At 31.5% G+C, this 17,659-nt stretch overlaps 3 protein-coding genes across 3 annotated transcripts in view; all 3 read right to left on the bottom strand.

Annotated features, from left to right (window-relative positions):
• Positions 1-180, bottom strand: part of LOC105176203 (lysine-rich arabinogalactan protein 18-like) — a gene marked incomplete in the record, with an annotated part of 1,749 nt that extends 1,569 nt beyond the window's left edge. The window contains 1 exon segment of the mRNA XM_020698704.1: positions 36-180. Coding sequence (XP_020554363.1) covers positions 36-89 — 54 coding nt within the window.
• Positions 9,677-10,910, bottom strand: LOC105176202 (probable esterase KAI2). The gene is made up of 2 exons (XM_011098933.2): positions 10,347-10,910; positions 9,677-10,255 (listed from the first exon to the last, which is right to left on the bottom strand). Exons 1-2 carry the CDS (start codon positions 10,712-10,714, stop codon positions 9,808-9,810), a joined length of 816 nt encoding a protein of 271 aa, XP_011097235.1. The 5' UTR covers positions 10,715-10,910; the 3' UTR covers positions 9,677-9,807.
• Positions 14,812-15,783, bottom strand: LOC105176321. Its single transcript, XM_011099086.1, has one exon. It carries the CDS (start codon positions 15,781-15,783, stop codon positions 14,812-14,814), a length of 972 nt encoding a protein of 323 aa, XP_011097388.1.

Raw genomic sequence — 17,659 nt, 5'->3', positions numbered from 1 at the left:
TGGCCGGTTGCAGCCCGGGGAGGCTGGCCGCCGGGGGTGGCCACTACAAGGCAGATCAATGCGAGTAGGACTGCTGATCTCCGATCCATAGCTTCTTTAGAGAGAAAATAGAAGAAAAATCGAAAATGTGTATGGAGAGAGGGAGAAAATGTATAGTGGAGATAGAGAGTGAAGGGGAATAGGGATATAAATAGGGAGAAAATAGGAGAAAGAAAGCAAAGGGAAAGGAAGGTTCGATATTTAGGTGGGCCCACAGCGAGAGCGAACAAAAATGTGGCGATTAAACAGACTGGACTGGGCCCCATTTTGCATGTGATTGAGCCTGGGCTGGCCACGTCACCAACGGCTCTTTTACGCGTTGCAATTTCTTGTCTTTTTCTTTATTATTATTATTTATCAAAGATAAACCAAAAGAATTTTAAGGCGTTACTCTAAAATAAAAAAAGAATTTCGAATGCTTCCTACGATTAATTTCTTATACGTCTTACCAATCTTATTACACATTCTTTAGGCAAAAATTAATGTCGGTGGCACTGTTTTCATTAGCCAATAAGAATATTTTTGGATATAAATCAGGAGTCAATTCTTCAGTCTATTCAAAATTCTCAGATAATTAAATTGATGAAAAAATTAAGATGGATAATTTAAAATTTTTAAATTTATTAATACATACTTTATTTCATTTTTGACTTAATATATTCATCAATATTTATAATTTCGAATCAAAACCCACTTAAATAAAAATGTGAGTACCTTATCCTATTTGGGCAATTTCTTTATCTTTTAGGGTACAGAAAGTATTAAACCAATTTCTCAAGGTTAATCCAACTACAATGATCTATTCTAGATTTAAATATATTGACACTTTCTGATATTTCACTTATTACACGAGCATTTTATATTTTTTTTATAAAATTACAACTACACCCTTTGAGGGGTGTTAGTGTAATATTTTTCAGAGGTGTTTGTATAAATTTTACTTTTAAAAAGGAGGTGGAATTATAATTTTACAAAAAATATAAAATATTTATTTATTTTGACATAATCTCAAGAGATATCAACGAAATTTACCCATTTTTACTATTTCCATTCTCATTTGAAACTTCCATCTTTCCAGTTCTTCCTTATATATGTTCCTGTTTTGTTTTCCGCTATGTTCATAAATCATTATCAATTTTATAAATAATAATGTTCTAAAAAAAACTCCAATGGTTTATGATTTAAAAATATAAAGCATTCCAAATTAGTATTTTCTTGAAAACAATAAAAATAAAAAGAAATCATATCTTTTAATAATAATAGTAGTAATGATTGCTATTATTAATACTATTATTAGGATATATAAATTTAAAGGAAACATGTTCATCATAGTAATATAATATCATTAATCTTTTACTTGAATGTCCATTATTTTACGTGGATATACGATGAACTAGATATTTAATGTTGATGTATTAAAAAGATACACAGGTTCAATTGATATGAACTATCTTAAAGCTTGGGCCAAAGGGAATGCAAATCCTAAAGGGAGGTACTTGCAAAAAAGGCGTCAGAAGGGTTCGAATTGATATTGTTCGTGACTGTTATAAGCAGGGTTTTGTTAATCCTTTCTTTGTTGCAGCCAACACCAGTTCGTAGATTTATTCACCAAGTCTTTTCCTAGTGCTGTTTTTGCTTGACTAGTGTGCAAGTTGGGCTTGCTCTCCTGCTCCCAATACAACTTGTGGAGAGGATGTGGTGAATGTCACCAACGATGCTTCTGGTCATGTTCTGGTTGTCGAGCATGGGATCCAGGGTGAGAAGGTTTGGGTTTGCAAGGTGCGCAAGAGGTGCTACTGATAGTTAGGGAAGAAACATAGTGAATTCGTTTTTAGCCTTATTCTTATTGAGTACGTATAAATACATGTGGGCTGACGTGTCAATAACATGTAAAGGGTTTGTTGTGGTTGTTAGTCAACTTACAAACTTTCTCGCCGAAATATTTATATTTAAAACTTAACACTTGCTGATCATTCAGATGAATGAAGAAATTATTTCTTTTTTAAATTTTCTCACTACACTCATGGCTTCCTCTTTCTCGTTTGATTGTAAGTGAAAAGTAGTGACTTCCAACCACATGATTTTATTAATGTTAGAGAATTTCTTAAAATGCACTTTGATATATTATCAAAGTCCAGCAAAAATCACAAAAATCGAAAGATTTTTTGAAAAAATTAAAATTATTAGAGGGTTAATATGTAAAATAGGAGTCAGCACTTGATGTTTAAATTACTAAGACATTCTATAATAATAAAATAGGAACTTAAGTAGAAACGTGAAATTGAAATGCAATAAATTATATAAATCAAATATGGAGTGATAAGAATATAGAAAAAGTGTGAAAATTCCCAAGGGAAATGCTGGAAGTGGAAGCCTTGCCATGTGAGTGTGTTTGGTTGACTCAGTTATTTTCTTAATTTATCTTAATCCCTATTTATAAAAGCAACTTTAAGAGATTTAGAATTGATTAAAAATGGTTGAGATATCCTAAAAATACTTTGGATGCTTATTTTTTAGGAATGGTGCTTATCCAACTGTTAGAGTTATCTTCTAGTAGATATGCCAGACAAAATGGATCATGCTGGGTGTACTTTTCCTACACACACTCAAATTCGAATATAAGATCTTTTGTAAGAAATCTTAAACCTGAACTATTGAGTTGTCCTCTTAGAAGATGAATATAAGGGTGCTAGCTTCAGCTGCTTCCACTAGTCCAATCCAACTGATTATAGCATCCCCTATTGCATCATTTTTGGCTGATGTAGCTTATGAGGTGTAGAATATGACTAACGTGGTGGTCGTACAATACGACACTAAACCTGCTCGTAGGGATCCTATTTTTAGTAGTGTCCCGTTAGTAGGGTGTGACTGGGGTGGTATGATAAGACTAATAGGTCAGTTACCCTTATCAATTGTGTTTGGACCTATAGAGTTTGAGCCTGCTAGGCTTAGGGGATGAGGGTCTAACTTCTTGAATTGGATTCAAGTCGGATTTGATCATTGGTCTTAAAAAAAAGTATTTATTGTAGGCATCACACTTATTAAAAGATGCATGTCTTATATAGATTTGCATTTCACAAATGTTCAAAATTAGGCATTACTTAATAAATTTGATTAAAAAATTATATATCCATTAAATATTTTTAATAAGAATAATTATAAAAACTTAAACGGACAAGTTTTTACTTGCGATAAAACATGCTGTCAATATACTTAAAATTTACAAAAACCCATTGTTCTTAATGGATAAAATCAGAAGTTATAACATCTACGGTGTGAGTGCAAATTATTGCCCAATATATTTTATGGGCTTAAATATATGTTGCGTATTAATTTCTGTGTGGATAAATTTTAAATCTTTTAGATAGAAAATTAATTAAAAAAACTTCGATCGACACACATTATCATTCAAATTTGATGATACCGTCCATATAAATTTATATCCACATAAATTATTGATCGTTAAATCATATATAATATCAAAATCTTATATATATTCAATAATTCACAATTATATGAGTACAAATTCACATAAACCCAACATTTTAGTTTCCCTAACACAATACAATTCTCTTTTATTGGCTTATGAGTGTTATTCCTTTTATTTACAGACCTACGAGTGTTATTTCTGCTCTCTCCATTTATTACGGTTTTGCTGGGGGTATATTTTTCTCATATCTATCTATTTCCTTTTCTGGTGGTTATTATTATTGGGGAAAAGTATTATTTTAGTCCACTAAGTATGCCTAATTTTAATTTTAGTTCGATAACTATGTCCATTTTTATTTTGGTCCAGTAACTTACGAAATTGCTTACTTTTAGTCCTTTGGCAGATTTTCGGACAATTTTACCCCTATGAGTGCATATGAACTAAAACTGCCTTTCAAAAGTTGCATAGGAGTAAAATTCTAAAACTGCCTTTCAAAAGTTGCATAGGGATAAAATTATTCGAAAATCTGCCAAAAGACTAAAAATAAGCAATTTTATAAATTACTGGACCTAAAAAAATGGAAATAGTTATCGGATTAAAATTAAAATTAGACATATTTAACGGACTAAAATAATACTTTTTTTCTTATTACTGTGGTGTGGGGTGTGGTCTTGGTTTAAGAGCAACTCTTACAGCTGGAAATGTACGTGTGGGGCCGGTGAGGTGACAGACCAATAACAGACGTACACGTTCAGTTGAGCATGATTAGGGATTACGATTACGGGAGCCTAGCTACCACCCTTAGCTGGAGTGAGCCCCTGTGCCCGTCCACACCGTTAATGCATGGGTCAGTGGGCCCCGAAATCAATATTTGCGATAAAAGGCTACCCGTTTGCCCTTCTGCAAATTTTCATTGTTCTGTCTGCTCAGCTAAAACATAGCCGTTTTCATTTTTCATCTTTTTTAAAAAAAAATTGAATAAGAATACTGATTAAATTAAAATACATAACTATATTATAATTAATAATTAATGAATAAATTAGTCATATACTTAATGTTCTTGTCTTTCAGAATTTCAATTTCTAATTGTTAAATAAAAAAAGAAGGGTATTTAAAACTTAATTATTTAAGAATTAATGTTTAGGAAATTGACAAGAAAGGATTCCAATATCTTTTTCATGCTTTTACTATTTTATTACATAAAACTTATTATCCAATACAAACGAATACACCTTTCCTTGGTGGTAAAGGAAAGAGAGTGAAAATGACATTGATTTATAATTACAAATTTTCATCTATTACATAATATTTTTTTAACATATTTATCAATTATCTTTTTACTACAAAAATTAGAAAATTGACAATGCGTCTGCACCATCTGTGTCGATCAAATCCCTATAACTGATTTATTGTATTTAAGAATCAAAGTTTAAATATTTTTACATCAACACATAGGTCATAACATATGTTTAAGGATCGTTTGGTTCGAACGAGTTGAAAGGAACAGCGAAAGGGGTTTACATATATATGGTTAACAGAATAAATAAAAATAAAATATGTATTTTTTTTTATTTTTTTGCCTTATATTTTTTATTGTCCATTTTTGGACTAAAATAAAACTGTATTCCGAAAGGATTTTTATATACATTCAATTTTAATTTTCCTCCAAGTATTCTCCCTAATCAAACACCAAAACTTTTCTTATTCATTCACTTTTACTTTGAGTTTTCTCATACATTCACTTTTCACCCTAACTAAACAAACCACTAACTTCACCAAACACCTTAACTAGAATTATAACAATTATTATCATTTACTTTTTACACGTTCAAATTTTATTAAAATGATGTAAGATAAAATGTCAAACAGTTGGCGGCTCAATTATTTCCACTTGAAAAAGTATAGAAAATTCTAATTTGGACTGACTTGATCAAATTTAGATCAATCATATGACAAGTGCAAATTCCTTACCGTATGACTAACGTACAATTCAGAGAAAGTAACCAATCACATAATGAATGAGATACACTTGCTACGTGATTAATTCGATTCAGTCAAATTTAATCGGACTAAAATTTTTCCTATAATACTTATAATGAAAGGTGAGGGACTTGAGTTTGACATGTCAAAAACTCGTACCCAGAATTGAGATAATACTGTACAAGGAATAAATTTTTTTAGGAAGAAAGACTGTTGGTAATAACATTACACACACATTTTAGTTATTTCACTTTTACACACAAAAGGCTGTCTGTCTCCGAACTAATAATTCCCCAGCGGCAGAGTAGACAGTTGGAGCTGTAGCAAAATTAATAATTGTGGCAATAATAACATTAAATTATAATAATAATAATAAAAGGTGAAGAAAAGTAGTAATGGAAAGACAAGCTCAGAACAGATTTGTGAATACTGTGGTATCATGTGATCTTACCTAATCTCACCACTATCTCAATACCACTGTTTATGTCTGAATTAATATTATAGCTGGATCATGCAGTACAGCAACTTGCATGCAACCTTCACATTTCTACTGTCTCTGCTAATTAAGTTTATTTTATTTTATTTTTTGTTTGTCTTTCCATGTAATAACATTTCTTTTACCCCTTGATCTATGTTAAGTTCAACATGTTAGATTTGTCAATTAATGTGCAATACCTAAACCCAGATACATTTGAATTGTTATGCGCCAAATCCATACCCAATCACTTGACATTGGATCCAAGGTTGGATATATATGTGGTAGTAATTTTTTTTTATTTGAGTAGAGCCTACACTCTAAAACACAAGTGGGTAAAGTTCTGATATGCTAAAATGCGTCTTTGTTTGTTAATTCAAAATTAGTGAATTCAAAACTTTTGCTAATTATCAAAACGACTATTTATACACTCAAATTCGAAATAATTATTTTGTACTTAATTAATTTATACAAATTTAGTATTAATCTATAAACATTGTAGCTTAATAAACTTCAAATTGATTGATATATTTAACAATAAAGAGCATTAATATAAATATATAAATTACATCAACGGCCATCGAACTTTTTTAAGGGTAAGGGGTGTTCAGATAATTAAGTTTAATATCAAGGGTGTCAATATATTTTGTATTTTCATTTTATTTTTGTATTTTGTGCAGTAAATGCAGAGACTTTGCTTTTTCTTTTTCTTTTTTTTTTTTCAATTTATTTGAAGTCTATAAATTGCACTGTCATTCTTCTACTTGTGCTTTGCTAAGAAAAGCTGAAATAGTACAGAAGTTGAAAGCACCTCCGGAGTTTCTTTTTATAGCTTTTGATTTCTTGTTTTTGTTTTTAGAGTTATGGAAGTTGTTTGTTCATATTTATAATCTTGTTATTATTTCAAAATTCCTTTATTGCCCCTTCAAATTCTGCTCACACGACGCATACGAGGTTTTTGGTGAATTTTAATATAAATTTATTAAAATATCCTTTTTAAATTATATGTGAGAAATTCTTTTACTTATTGTTACTTCATGCGCCGGAATTTTTGGTTGACATGTGAAAACAATCCATCCAATCAACCGTTTACTTATTTTTAATGAATTCGATATTAATTACACATGGACTGAATAACAATTTATCCCCTGTAATATTGAAAATGCGCATATTATTCCCCTATGAAAAAAATATAGCAATTTACCTCCTTGTATTTTTTAAAATGAAGCAGTTTACCTCCTTATATAGGGAGGTAAATTACTTTATTTTTAAAATCATAGGGGATAAATTATTGTATTTTAAAAAATATAGGGAGGTAAATCGCTATTGTTTTTTCATAAAGGGATAATTTGCTCATTTACAATATCAAAAGGGGGTTGCTTGCATTTTTTCCATTACATATAGTATTTTTTTTTTATACCTTTTTTCTCTGATATTTCACTCTCTTTCTCTCTATCACTAATATAATATAAATTTTCTTAGACTATTTTATGTATCTCTATAATTATGAAAATCGACTCTGTGTGTATTGAAGGCAATTTTTATAATTGTAGAATAAAACAGGACGTTATGGCCACATCTTTGAAAAACAAATACTAAAGTGTGAAAATACAATAATACGTAGATCTAAATAAATAAAATATCGCGGAACACCGTCTTAAAACGTGAAACAGACCACAAATTGATTAGGTTGAAAATGCTAAGACATCCACCATACTTGCATGGTTACATTTTGAGATTCTAGCAACGATTGCACGTAGTATTCGTACATATAATCTAACTGGATGTAGTGTAAGAACTGTTCAGATTTATTAGATCAGAAATTAAAATGATATAGTATTAATGGTGGTTGGAAAATGAAATGATAATAGAAAAATTGTCATTCTATTGTATATACGATGTACTAATTAAAAATGTAAAAAAATGACTCTTTATTGCGATTTATTTTTTGTTTTTCGTGTAACAAGTAAAATCTTCGTGAATATAAGACCAATAGCCCATTTCAAAATAGTATAATGTCTATAGTTGTCGAAACAAAATGTCCAACATTCGTAATGTTGTTGTTGTTTGAGCCCCCTCAACGGACTATGCTGTGCTATCCGGACCCTAACATCGTAAGATTCCTCAGCAATTCCCCTGTCGGATTTCCACTTAGGTTGAGATTTGCATATAGATTCTTGATAAACCTGACAGGTATGGATACCGATCATGGACCATTAACATCATGATACCGATAATATCAATGGCCTTATCAACCATGTCATAATTCAAGTGAAATGAATTGTGTATTGTAATAAGGTAGATGATCGAATTAATTTATATACTCGTTTATATATTGGTGTGACTTGATTATGAGGAGTGATTTTGGTCCTATTGCATTTCGAAAATATTATGATGAGGGGGCCCACATAGTCGGTAATCAATCAGTGTTAACAAAAATTGTTATATTGATGGTCATTTTTCTGTCTTATACACCCATTTCAATCATTCCCAAAACACTAGGAGCAATCCAAAAAAATTAGAAAGATGGTGATGCTGATCGTCATTTTCCTTTCTTACACACCCATTTCAGTTATTTGCCAAGAGTAGTCCGAGCAGTCGAAAATTAGAAAAACAAAAGGCCCAGCAGACAGACCTAATTAAGTAGGAAATGAAGTATCATGTGATGTCCCACCAAAGTTAGGAATCAGTCCTACGTAGTGGGCCTGGCCCATAGTAAGTGTCATGTTGAAAAGTCAAGGAGACCGTAAAGGCCCGCCGGCCAGTGGGGGACAGCCGTGGTTGCCAGTTTATGGTGCATTATCTTCAACACGTGTAAAGTTTCTGGAAGCTTTAAAGTTGACAAATATATTTATGAGTTAATTAGGATAATCTCTCATAATTATTAAAATGTAAATATTTTTTTTTATTATTTAAAATCCACGAATCCAAATATTACCCGAGAGAATTGATATCTGAATCTTACATGATTGAGAATTCAAAAGCAAATTGCAAGAAAGAAAGTCAATTTTATTGGCTAAGAGAATCGCTATCAAACTATCTATAATTAAAATACTCGTGTTACATGAATAACACGACATAAGAACAAGGTACAAACTCATACCATCTTTTCATCTTATTCCACACCCCTATTTCTCATTTAAGAAATATATATATCCGGAAATTAGTTCAAATTCTTATCATTAGCTACGGAGTACGAGCCACATTTTATAAATAAAAATTAATTTAAAAAAATTGAGCAAGTGATAAATATGTACAAAAGTATAGGTAAATATGACAGTGAATTATCGATCAAGAGATTACGTGAATCAGGTTAAATAAATAAATAAAAATTTATATTAATAAATAACATCTCTCGTATTGTACTGTATATTATATGCAAATTATGTATCATGTATATAAATATTTTTTTACGCAAAATAAATAATATAATATATATATATATATATGTCTCAATGTGCCACCAGATTTGAAATACAAACTGTTACAAAGGAAAGTTAACATTAATTTTTATAATATATATATGTTTTGTATTTTGAGGTAATTTAAAATATTTTAAAATAAGATGTTGGGACTTGAGAGATAAAAATCACTGTACATTTTCAAATCATATCTTCTTTATATATCTTTTTATATATAAATATGTATATATATAAATATTATATTTTTTAAAGACAAAAATTATTGTTTATTATCAAATCACATCATTTCATATTAAGTATATACGTATATATATATATTATATATAAAAATTGAAAAAAAAAATACACAGATAAAATGTATAAATACAAAAATATACATTGAGTGAGTTTTATTTTAGGAAATGCAAAAACATAAAACCAAACATAATACGATGCAAACCTCTTCCGGCTACACGATTTTCTCAAGCACCAACGATATCATGTTGTATATGTCGAAGCAGCATCAGAACCGTGAGTTCCGGCGCGCTGAGCTGCGGCAGGTGGCCTTCCGTGGACACCACCTCGACGATGGACTTCCCGCCGAGATTCTGGTGGAGATACTCCGCCACCGCCACGGGCACCGCCAAATCTCTAGAGCTCTGGATGATGTGGCAGGGGACAGTCACGCGCCCGAGGAAATGCCTTGAATCGAACGTAAATATCGTCCGGAACACGCTCAAAGCTATGTCGGGTCGCATGTTGAACAGCGTCCGGCTGAACTCCTGCACCGCCACCGAGTCCATGTCGCCGCCCACCACCAGCGGCGCGAACCCGGAGATCCACGACTTGTAGTTCGTCTCCATCGCGTTGCACAGCTGCTCGATGTCTTCTTGCTCGAATCCTCCATAGTAATCGTCTGTGTTCACAAACCTAAAACCAAAAAAGAAAAACCTTTCTAATGAATTCAAATCCCCTTTGAGCCAAAAGAGCAAACAGGTGGAGGGCTTCAGTTATAACTAACCTTGGAGAGGCAGAAATCATGATGAGCTTATGGAACAGATCCGGGCGGAAGATGGACGCGATGACACCGGTCATGGAGGACAAAGAATGGCCGACGTAAACGCATTTATCGACGTTGAATTCCTCCAGAATTGCGATCAAATCGTAGGCGTAGCCCTCAAGGGTCGCGTACCTATCGAAATCAAAGTAGTCCGGGTTGGTAGTGCCGGCGCCCATGTTGTCATAAAGTATGACTTTGTACTGGTCGACGAGGTGAGGGACCAAATGCTTCCACACAGATTGATCGGTGCCAAAGCCATGGCCGAGGACGATGGTGGTGTCGCCGGCGCCCAAGACTCGAACGTTGTGAGCTTCTTGAACTGTACCCATCTTTGATTTTCGTGTAATTGAAGGTGGTTTGCTACTTTGCTTTGTTTCTTTGTGGGAATGGTTGCGGACATCGGTATAAATGCGAGTGAGATTTCTGCCTACTGGTTTGACTTATTGGCTGAAAGAAAGGCGGGGGGTTCCGATCGCATTAAATTGCTTAAAGACTTCCTCTCTTCGCATCTTGTACTTCCACCCCAGATTCTATTTCAAATTATGTTCGGATAAATCTAAATTAATTAAATAATAAGGTATAATATATATATTGTGTAATTAATTTACAGTTTATAAAAAATAACTATATCATAAGAGTTTTATATTTATTTTGTAATTATTTTGATTCGATTAAATTTAATTTAGATGAAAATTCTCTGCATAATAACAGTAGACTTCGTATGTATGTATGATATATTTTCTATTAATCATTTTGATTTTTTTGTTTTACTTAATGTATAAACATTGCATGTGCGATTTTTTATAAAATAATTATTTCATAATTGCAAAGTATATATCCTAAATAAAATAGAATGTAAAGTAGAATGTAGAAAATAAAATACAATATAATATTCGTATCATAAATTTTATTTCACTTTGCATTATATTAAACACGTAAACGTGAAGTGTATATATATATATATATATGTATATAATTGAAGAGATTTGTAGGTATTTAAGAAAAAATTATACACTTAGGGCATATATGAATGTTGCATAATAATTAAGTGTATATAATACAGAACATTAAATGAATTTAAGATAAATAAAATTCGAGCGGATAATGAAGGATAAATACTCTGTCCTCTCAAATTTATTGCTTTTACTATTTTTAGAAGAGTTATATTTTATGTCAAGGGTAAAAAGAAAATTTCACCTTATCTCTGTCTTTTACAACTTCTTGTTATTAAAAAAATAAAGGCAAATTGGACATTTTCCGATTTCCTTCACTAAAAATATTTAAAATTTTGCCCCTATAAATAACCACCGTTTAAATATTACGGTAAATTAAAACTATTAATCACGATGAAACAAAATCAAAGTAAATATTTAAATTTTTACCTTAATTAATCACTATTGACCATGATTTTTAGCCATAGCTAATTTTTTACCACACTTGTAGAAACGACGTTTAATGGCCGTTTTGAAACCGTAGTTGTATTTGTCATGATTTTCTTCTTTTGGCTATAGTAATAAACTGTAGCAAAAAATCATAGTTTTTCTATGTTTAAATACATTTTATTATTTTTGTACTAATCGAATCGAGTTCGAGTTGAATTTGAAATTTATGAAATAATTTTTTTTTTATTAAAGTTTGACTTACTAAATTTAACAAATCGAATTTAAACGAGTTTTTACTAGGGGTGGCACGAGTCGGATCGATTTTGAGCTTGACAAATTAGGTAAACTCTGCATGCTAAAATATTCGCGGGAATAATATAAATTCTAATTCAAATGGAATTTGATGGATCTGAATTAGTTACACAACATATATATTGCAGCACTTGTCATATGATTAATATTAAATACGGAATACATGATTAATTTAATTCAATTGGATCTGATTTGGGTAACAAAATTTTAAAATGAACTGGACAAAATTATTTAATTTTTTTTTCTTAAATATAAATTTGACATGATTTGTCAATCTTGCCACGTCAATACAATATGAGTCCTAATGATAATGCAGCAGGATCAGTAGTGTATTACACAGTAGAAACAGTGATGAGTAATGATGTTGCAAATATGCAATGATTGATTGGTTTGATTAGATGATGAATGTGCAATGCATGCATGCAAGATTTGGTCCCGCAAGGGGCAGGAAAAGAGACCACGCACCATTTTTACAAACCATTTTCTGGTTGTGGTCAGTGGGAGATAAAGCAATTCTGTAGGCCATGAAGATGAAAGCGTGCTGTCTCCTTTTTCTTAATATTCTTCCCAATAATTCAGATATTTTATCGTATTTGCACCCTGCATTCATCTCCTATCAATTCCATCACATTCTTTTTAATTCATTTCATGCATATCTGTATTCGCATTGGATTTTCTATTATAATTCCTAATGCGTCATTTATTACATTTAATATATACACATTACAAGTATAAAATATTTTCTTAAATAAAATGACGTCACATAATTTCTTGTACATGTGGCGCGTATATTTGAAATGAAACATACGATGCAAAAAAATTATAACAGAAAATCAAGTTCGATTTGTATCCAACTCTCTCTCTCTAGAATTTAATCATGAAGAGCACCCACTGTTAGAATTTTTTTTTTTGTTTTTGTTGAAAATTGGTGTTGTATTTTTAATTGCGCTTAATTATGTATAATTCATATGTATAAAATATTTGGCAAAATTATATTTAGTAGTTATAGATTTAGTTCCATAATTTATACCCCTCCCACACATTTGGTCCGGGGCATTAGGTATCTTGGCCCCCCACACATTTGGTCTTGGGTTGTCAAGTTTGGTCCTTGATAATTTTTTTCGTTTACTATTGAGCCAAAGTGACTAGGTATAGTTTAGGTCATACTTTTTTAATAGTAAATTTGAAAAAAATAAAATTTTTCAAATTTTAAATTTCATAAACATTTGAGAATGAATAAGGAAAAACAATAAGTCCTGCAAGAAAAAATAATATTTTAACTTTGGCACAATTTTTTTTTTGTCATTTATATTTGCGTCAATTTTCATCAAATGGCATTTTTAAAATCTGAATTCAAACGAATTTTATCTATTTTATATATTAGTCGAGCTTAAGCAATTAATTTTTTTATATAATTTTTGATTTTCTAAACTATCATATTACGCTCAAATTAATTTATCAAAAATTTAATTTGGAGCTGTCATTATGAAAATAAAGATAAAAAACTCTAATAATTTTGCCAAAGTATCTATACGTAAAAAGATTAATTAATAAGTATCTACAAAATTTGAATTCTTTTAGACGTTAAGTTAATTAATACAGTCACTTGATTTATCAAACATTTATAAATTCAACAATTTTAAGTTAATGTATAAATGTGCATAACAGGCTACTAAATTTGACCTATATCGATGGATATCATAGGACGTAAATTCTATTCATCCCCGAAATATTTATTTAAATGATGATGTATTTGGGTCTAAATCCAATGAAATAATATTGGGTCCGCATTTGCATAACAGACATAATGGGCTTAAGTTTGTTTATCGGCCGCCCATTGACAAACTTAGTGTAAACTGAGTCAATTAAGTTGATCAAATTATCAATTTTTTTCAAAAAGAAAAAAATAATAATTTACATTTTTTTGTTTTCAACTTTTTAATAAAAATTAGATTGTACTCTTGATTGATTCGTGTTTAAATCGGTCAAATCGACTGATGCGATCGCGCTTAAAAAACCCATGCCAATGACGGCGCAGGTTATCATTGTGACAATTATATATTCACTTAATATCTATTTTTAGTGACAATCCTAATATCACTATACATATGATTGTGTCGCTTCTTTTATCTTTTGTTGCAGTTGCAGTTGCAGTGAATTTTTCTAAAACTACTTGAGAAAAATTAAATAATTGCAGTCCACTAAAAGAAATTCCACTTTTTAGTATGGTTAATTAGTATAGTTAAAAATAAAAAATTATGACGGATACTAATTAATTATTATTGTGCAACGATTATTAGTTATTAGTTTTACAAACGAAGCCAAAACATATGTTACAGCTAAAAACTGTGGTATAAAATCATAACAAATATTGATTAATCATCACTAGAATTTAAATTTTTAACTCGCTTTTGTCTGATCGTGATAATAGCGTTAATCTATAATAATTTTTAAATTGTAGTAATTTATACAATAGAAAATAATTTATTTTTCTTTATAATCTAAAAACTGACAAGACTTGACTTACCAAGTGATATTTTTTATTTTTTGAGAAAAACTGACAAAATTAATAACAATTAGATTTCACATAAGAAGAAGAAGATTTCCTCCAAATTACTACATTTGTCACACACAAAAGACAAAGTCCTAAAATAACAAGCGCATAATTCCCCCAAGACAGGTTACATCAAAACATAAAGTAGGCATGCGCGACGATGTTTTTCGAATGTCGTCTACGGTTCATCTAGTGAAAGCTGCTTTAACCACTCAAACGTTCGACGATGGGACAACCGCTTTTTGGGTGATTTCATCGCCAGCAGGTTTTCTTCTTCAACTCGCGCCTCCATCTCGCTGTCGCGAGCGCTTCTCTTGATGGTCACGACTTTTGAAGGAACTGTATCAACTGCATCGACTGAACATGACGACTTGCACCCGCCAAGTAGTAAAGCCGTCCTCGGTATGATCTTGATCTTTTTATCACTGCTGCTGCTGCTGTTGCTACCGGTGCTGTTACGGCTCCCGAAGTTCTTGCGGTTATTGCTGCTGGGACACCGACTTTTGAGATCCTGGAACGCGATTTCGGGAGGGGTTAGTAGTCCCAGTCGAAAGATGTTCCACGCCGATGATTTCTTGGTGCGGTTTCTGTTGTCGTTCCTGACCATTTTTTGTCTAGGGCTGGAAAAACGTGTTCTGGGAGATGGGCTAATTGGGCGGGAGCGGAATTGGTTTAGCGGTGGTGATTTGGGATCCGTGGCGGAGCTGCCGCTGCTTGACGACTGGTGGCTGCTGATACTGCTACTTCTGCTGGAAATTAAGCCGCCGGAAGAGTGAAAATCCATGGACTCGGACCTGGAAATCGATCTGCAGCTGCCGGAATATTGCAAAAATCTCTCCCCTGAACTCATCAAACGGCGGAAAGGCAAAATCCGGCCCTGGAAAAAGACTTCGTCAGCCACACACATTTCTGGTTCCTTCAACAGACAGCAGAAGTCGAAATCCTCTGGAGTTTCAGTACTGGCTCTGATGAGAGGAGTACTACTCTCTTCATCCTCATCTTTTCTTGAGTGATGAATGAGGGGGAGATCGCATAAGGAAAGTGCGTCATCCGCATCGTCTTCCCCTCCTCCGCCGTTTTCTGGTGTTGGTGCTGAATTCTCGGCGGAATTGACGAGCGCCCACCTTTCTTCATGGCAAATTTTCTCCATTATAATAATAGGAGAGAGCTAGAGAATATAGGATTGTCAACTAAGACTTGGGGTTTCAATTGTATGTGAAGGAAAGGACGTTATATAGGAGGAAAAGAAGAGAGAGTGAGAGAGTGAGAGAGAGAGAGAGAGAGAGAAATGGAATCTGAAACTGGTCGGAGAGAGAAGAATGAAATGTAAAGAGACCAGCGTGCAGGCGGCCAAAATATGTGCCATCTTGTCTAGGAATGGGAGGAATTTATTTGAGGAATTTCAATTCATTTTAAATTTTATATTTTAATTTAAATATACAAACAGTGTATAATTAATTTTGAATTTGTATTTAGAAAGTATTTTATAAAATATTAAATATTTCTTCTGACTTTTGCTAGAAAATAAGAAAAGCTATTTCTTTTAAATTCGCCTTTTAAACAAATTCTGAAAGTCGGACCACGGCTTTTGTAAATTTCCATACATAGCAAAAAGTATATGGTAAAAGATTTTTTTCTTCCTTATTAAATTTAAATAAGATGGTATAAATTATCTACACTAATCTATAGTAAGGGACAAATATTTTAAAACAAATAAAATGGAGCGCGACAGGGTTTATAAGCTTGTGAAGCCAAATTCTATGTTCCAAAAATTATTTATATGAATTACAACATTGAATTAAATCATCACAATTTTAAAATAATAGAGCATTTACTTTTGATATCTTAATGTCATTAAAATTTTATATATAATATTCTCAATATCATTTAATATTATCAGTTTACATTAAAAAAGATTTATCACGTTAGTCATTATTTTCACTTAAAAAATTAAGAAAAATCTTTTTGGTAATGGGTTGACTAAATTAATAAAACCAGCAACTATTATTGAAAAGCACACACAAAAAAAATATATATAACATTTAACTATGGTAATAAGCCTGGTTAATAATAACAAATATTCGTAGTAAAATAGTTATTAATCATGACCACGTAATGAGTGTTGGTCGTAGTTTTTGCGACCATAGCTCTTAGTCGTGGCAAATAATTTTTTCATGGAGAAAAAATCTACTTTTTTGTATCGATTTTATTTAACCGTATTAAATAATAGTCATTCACCATTATTTTTAGCCATAGCCACTAATATTGTAGCCAATAGTAATTTTTTTATGTCTAGAACAGATTATAACTTTTCACTATGGTTAATTAGTATGATTGAAAATAAAAGATCGTTATGAATATGATACTAATTAACTGTTATTTTTGCAAGCGAGATCAAATTTAACATTTGCTACAATTCAAAATCTTGGTAAATATTTTGATCAAAGGTGAAATCATAGCAAGCATTGTTCAACCATAGTCAAAATTTAAGTTTTTACATCGATCTTGCTGTAGGTATTATAATTACTATAATTTTTAATTGTATTGATTTATAATCTAATAAATAAAATCAACTTTGTTTTGCGATAATTACACTCCTCTCCGGTGATGTTTAGTGTAATTACACGTAAACCCCTTGTAGTTTGGGAAATTACATCTAGCACTCCTGAGGTTTGCTTCCATCTAACAACTAAGTTCTTTTATTAGTCAAAATTTACTAAATTTGTTGTTATTAATAGAAAAACTGAATGAAACTTGATATTTACCCTCGATTAACTTATTACTGATTTATTGTAGGTCAAATAATATTTTTTGAACTAAACTACCATTATAACGGTAAAATATACATTCTCACATGCATTAACGCGTGAAGATGTATAGGGGTAATTTGGTCATATAAAAATTTATTTGACCTGTAATAAGTCAATTAGGGGCAAATATAGATTTTTGGCCATTTTTTTTTATTTATATCAGCAAATTCGGTGAGTTTTGTCTAACGGAAGGACTTATTTGTTAGATGGAAGCAA

This window comes from Sesamum indicum, linkage group LG13 (genome assembly GCF_000512975.1).
Source record: "Sesamum indicum cultivar Zhongzhi No. 13 linkage group LG13, S_indicum_v1.0, whole genome shotgun sequence".
In the NCBI taxonomy this organism is placed as follows: domain Eukaryota; kingdom Viridiplantae; phylum Streptophyta; class Magnoliopsida; order Lamiales; family Pedaliaceae; genus Sesamum; species Sesamum indicum.
The sequence above is the reverse complement of the archived record's forward strand: the minus strand, read 5'-3'. Positions and strand labels throughout refer to the sequence as shown.

Bases quoted from the DNA above. Each gene is read 5' to 3' on its own strand.
- LOC105176202 (XM_011098933.2), bottom strand. From the start codon at position 10,714: ATGGGTACAGTTCAAGAAGCTCACAACGTTCGAGTCTTGGGCGCCGGC. The intron at 10,256-10,346 runs GTTAGTTATAAC...TTTTGGTTTTAG, and splicing joins ATGATTTCTGCCTCTCCAAG to GTTTGTGAACACAGACGATT.
- LOC105176321 (XM_011099086.1), bottom strand. From the start codon at position 15,783: ATGGAGAAAATTTGCCATGAAGAAAGGTGGGCGCTCGTCAATTCCGCC.